This window comes from Colias croceus, chromosome 1 (genome assembly GCF_905220415.1).
Source record: "Colias croceus chromosome 1, ilColCroc2.1".
NCBI lineage: Eukaryota > Metazoa > Arthropoda > Insecta > Lepidoptera > Pieridae > Colias > Colias croceus.
In genome coordinates, this window is record NC_059537.1 from 9,001,952 (window position 1) to 9,007,111 (window position 5,160).

The 5,160-nt window shown below is 31.6% G+C and overlaps 1 protein-coding gene across 1 annotated transcript; it reads right to left on the bottom strand.

Annotated features, from left to right (window-relative positions):
• Positions 1 to 210: 210 nt before the first annotated feature.
• On the bottom strand, positions 211 to 3,508 carry LOC123693402 (ras-related GTP-binding protein C). Its single transcript, XM_045638483.1, has 8 exons — positions 3,322 to 3,508; positions 3,112 to 3,245; positions 2,787 to 3,015; positions 2,355 to 2,450; positions 2,054 to 2,272; positions 1,777 to 1,919; positions 983 to 1,131; positions 211 to 513 (listed from the first exon to the last, which is right to left on the bottom strand). Exons 1-8 carry the CDS (start codon positions 3,322 to 3,324, stop codon positions 344 to 346), a joined length of 1,143 nt encoding a protein of 380 aa, XP_045494439.1. The 5' UTR covers positions 3,325 to 3,508; the 3' UTR covers positions 211 to 343.
• Positions 3,509 to 5,160: the final 1,652 nt, after the last annotated feature.

A 5,160-nucleotide genomic window follows, 5' to 3' on the forward strand; every position in this document is an offset into this window, starting at 1 on the left:
GGATGGAGGGCGTTAAGTACTAATATTATAAAGCTGAAGAGTTTGTTTGAACGCGCTAATCTCGAGAACTACTGGTCCGATTTAAAAAATGCTTTCGGTGTTAGCTCATTTATCGAGGAAGGTTATAGGCTATATATCATCACGGTAAGACCAACAGGAGAGGAGCTACAGGGGTAAAACCGCGCGGGGCAGCTAGTAAATAATACAAAGTGAAAATAAACATGTTCTTTATAATAATATTTTCTTTCTTTACAATAGGTATACACTTAATATCTGATGTACATATAAAATGAAATGATAAACTTTGTATTTAGGGGTAACGAGAATGATGATGTATATTGTGCTATGGTAAAGGTAATGCTGGGTGGCTTGTAGTATTGTCGACCGAATCGCCTGCACCATTAGGAAGATCAATGTCGCTTCGTGATATGACTGCATTTTGTGATTTATTACGCAATTCAAACACTTGCGTAATCGCATCCCGAAAGCATAAGAAATTGTAGTCAATAACGCCTGAAAAGATTTGTTTCTAATTAACATTTTTAATTCAAACGTGTTTTATGTAATCATTTACTTTTTATGTCTATTAGCATTTAATGTTTGAAATTATAAATGGGCCTTGAAAAATTGCACCATGTTGCATCAATATATTATTGAATGATAATCTCAACTTTATTAAATAAACTGTGTATTTTACAAAATATCTGAAGAGTTAACAATTTCTCAACAGTATTCCATTTCATCAGTTTTATATTTATGGCTGAGTTTAGTTGTCTATTAAATATATTGTATATTTATTTTATTTATTTATATACTACAATAATACAATTCATTATAATTAAATTAAATTGGCGCAAACATAATCTCTTTGGAGATTTACCGCGCGCCAGCGCCGTCGACATAAAACAAAGATACATTGATCTGAGTAATTAATTTATATCTCCCTATATAATAGTCATCTTTGACCTATTCTATGAATTACCTTGTTTCTGAAAATTTTCCTCTCGTAAAATACAAACAAGTGCTAAAAACTTGTTTACTTCTCTCAAGTATAAAACCGTCCCATTGTTTAACTTTATGAGACTTGAACTTTGACTATTAAATGTATTGGCTTCCGTATCATCAACCATGCTGGAAAGAGAAACAAAAATTTGTTCATAAATAGCAAGTAATAATCTATACTAATATTATAAAGCTGAAGAGTTTGTTGTTGTTGTTGGTCCGATTTTAAAAATTCTTTCGGTGTTAGATAGCCCATTTATCGAGGAAGGTTATAGGCTATATATGATCATGCTACGACCAACAGGGGTGGAGCCACGGGGGTGAAACCGCGCGGAGCAGCTAGTATGACATAATGTAGTTTTAATACGCATTGAGAAATCAATTAATTTTCTACAATATGACTCAACTGAGCACTGATGTGAGTCAACCAAAACACAAAGCAGAAATTGTATTGTGAAGTTAAATCATATTATATTAGCAGCCATTTAAAATGTGTAATTGATTTTCTATCCCATTGAATCCAATTAGAGCAATATATAATATTAAACATTTTTAAATAAGTATATACAATGCTAGCTCCCGCGACTTCACTGGCATTGCAGTCTAATAATATACTAATTATATTACTAGTGTAGTGTAAATTCTAATAAGAATCTTATTCGCTATTTTATATAGTTTCTATATAAGCTGTAGACAGAATCTCTATTTAACATTATTCAAGTCTATATGTATTTATTTTTTAATAATTAAAGATTGATTAATTATTGTACATACCCATATATACATGATATATCAATAACAACATCTATCATATCACAGCAGAGTTCATAACTTTGCATGTCCACAGGAGAACTATCGGTGGCAATGTAGATTTTAGAAACAACATCAAATAGAAACGCTTTTTCTATCCCTGAATTCTGAAATGAATACAAAATATTAAGATATAATTATACTTCAAATAAGAAAAACTTAGTGTAATGATTTGAAACTTCACAATAAATTAACTAAGTAATATAAATAATTATTTATAATCTATATATTATGTACATACAGATATTAAAATATTGAGAAGGTTTTCTAATGTAGGCAGTTGGGGTATTAGCTTTTGTACTACTTTGCTGAAAGCTTCAAATATTGAATGATCGTAAATGGAAGTCAAGTGAAATGATAAGTGGACATGTTCAAGGCCAGCTTCTGCCAAATCTTCTGTGGCTCTGTGATGTATGTCCCTTTGTGTTTCCATTTTGTAGTCATCATTAAGGCCATCAACCTATAAATGTACACAGCATTATTTATACAAATAACTATGAATAGAATTGTTTAAAAATCAAATAAATAATATTGATACTCACTTTGTGAATAAAAACTTCAAATTTGATATTGCTATTAACTCTATATGCCTTAGTTACTGTCAGTTGTAACTTATCTAGGGCATCTTGATAGTCATCCTAAAAAAGATTTAGTTAGTCTTTATATTTAAAATACAATAAAGTTATTGTAACTGCTTCTTTATATTTAATGTTATAACATGTCTCTTGCATTACATATCAAATCAATAAAACAAGCAACTATCTATTCATATTAATCTTACAAAACATGCTATCTCCTGCCAAAAAGATTGAAAAATTATAAGCCATGGGTATATTATACCACAAAATAAAGAAATACTGAACTTTATTTCCCATATAACAATGGTATGGATATAATTAAATATAAATGTTTAATGGCTAACATTCCATAATTAAAAACTATTTTTTAATAAAATAATAATTTTGTTCTAGTACCTGGGCATCAATAACAAAAACGAGTGCACCACATCCACCAAATATGGTATCAGAATCAAATGTTGCATCAAAGAAATCTATCTGACCTGGAAAATCCCATATTTGAAATTGTACAAAACTACTATTGTTGATATCATCTTTAACAATTTTGTTTGTTGATTCCAAAAATAATGTTTCATTCGGTGACATCTTGTGAAAAACTACTTTTTGAATTGAAGATTTTCCTGACCTGCAATTTCAATCATACAAACAATTTTATAATTATTCTTTACACAGAAATCACAGACATGATTAAATTAATACAAATAACGTCAGGGATATACACCTCCTCAGACCCATAAGAAGAATTCTGGGTTTATGATCTTCCTGTAATGATCCATTATCACTTTCACCATTTTGCTCAAACGGTCCATAACTAAAGTCCTTTGGAAAGGAACCCACATATTCATCTTGGTAACTCTAAAAATAGAATACATAACGCAACAATTAAAAAGCCATGGTATAAAACAATGTTTCAGATTTATACGATACATACCATTTTGAAAAATTCAGATACTAAATTTTACCGTATAATTACATTGCACATACAATATGGATAAACAATTTAATTCTAACTGAATACCTAGATATTATTATAAATATTTTGTAAAATATCGTTTATTAGAAGAAATTACATACAAAAGGAAATCTTCCACCAATAAATACTAAAGTGAAACGTCAGGTGAACGTCAGTCGTCAACTTCTATGACATGAAAATTGAACATTGACATGATTGACACTGACTTTTCTTGACGATATTGACCATAGAAGGCATAGAATAAACCACAGGAATAAACACTTGAAGTGCCGCAAGAATCTTTAGGCACTTCCGAACGGTAAAAGCATAGCATTTGTTTTTAGGGTTCAGCTGCACAGAAAATAAACGGGATCCTATTACTGAGACTACCCTGAGTATATGTCTGTATGTCCATCCGTCTATCGCCTTAGATATCTTATGGATTAGGCCGCGTTTCCACCTTCAAGAAAACTTCCGCGAGAAATGTCCGACAGTCTTTCCGACAGCAACTTGCAAGTCTAATTCCGCGTTTCCACCTGCAAGTAGACTTGCAAGTTGCTGTCAGACAGACTGTCGGACAATTCTCGCGGAAGTTTTCTTGCTGGTGGAAACGCGGCCTTAGTTAAAATAACAATATTCAAAAATTTCAGAGATCTGAAATTTTATAAATCGAGAATCTAAATTTCTGATCGAAAAACCTGAAAGTTTGTATCCAAGCTAATTTCTAGCGCGGCGCTGTGCCTGAAATAATGTGCCAGACCTTGTGCCAGACGCTTACCAGACGTGTCACGTGAGCCCATAGAACACTAGTTTGCTATACTACACCTAGAGTTTGCCAGACGCTGGCGTCTATGGTCAATGCATAAATACTGGTACCACAACTGGTACATATTTCATTCAAATCAGACATAAGAAAATACATCTGAAAAAAAAGTCCTTTCTCTCTATGTTTATTTATTACTTTCCGCAAGAATATTGAAAACATTTTTTTTATTATTGTGTTGAAAGGTTTTAATCAATCAATACTCGATAGTCTAGTTGCTAATGGCGTGAGCGATTGGTAAGTTGGTGAGTGGTGTGGTGAGTGGTATATGAAGTCAACGGTCAATGCAACCCAAACCTTTGTTTCATTTGGTTTCATCAGAGCCTATTTTTTTTTATAGGGTTCAAGTCACAGTTATAGTATAGTGGCAGATCCTGACCTTATTCTACGATATAAATAATTACGAAATAGAATGTACATGTAAGTACAATACCGTCAAATTGGCCAACATTGCCCACAAGGGTATCTTTGCCCAAAGATCAATTCATAAGAAAATTTTTAAATTGCAAAAATACCTTAATACTTTGGCAACATTATTTGGTGTAAAATAGGTTATATGTATGACAACACTGCCTATTGTGGGTGTCGCTAACTTAAATCAGCAACTAATGTTATAACATGGTTGTAACTCGTCGAATATCATTATTTTGTGTGATTTTGCGGGCAAAAAATGGTGAAAATTCAAGTGATAGTTTGTGCATGATGGCTAAAACACAGGTTATTATTACTCATAATATGTTATAAAATAGTGTTTGAAAAGTATTTTAATACTATTATTACCACTGAAGGATGTTTTAATCAAAAGTTACAATGGTGGGCAAAATTACCCAATAATGTAGGGATCTATATTTGACAACATTGCCCTACATCAAAAAAGTTTAGGGTTGGTTCATATTACCACATAATTTGATACTACTAACTACCTACTTAATAATATTATTTCTATTCGGTTAATTTCTGAAAAATAAGCTGAAAGAACCATGGTAAATAAAGTT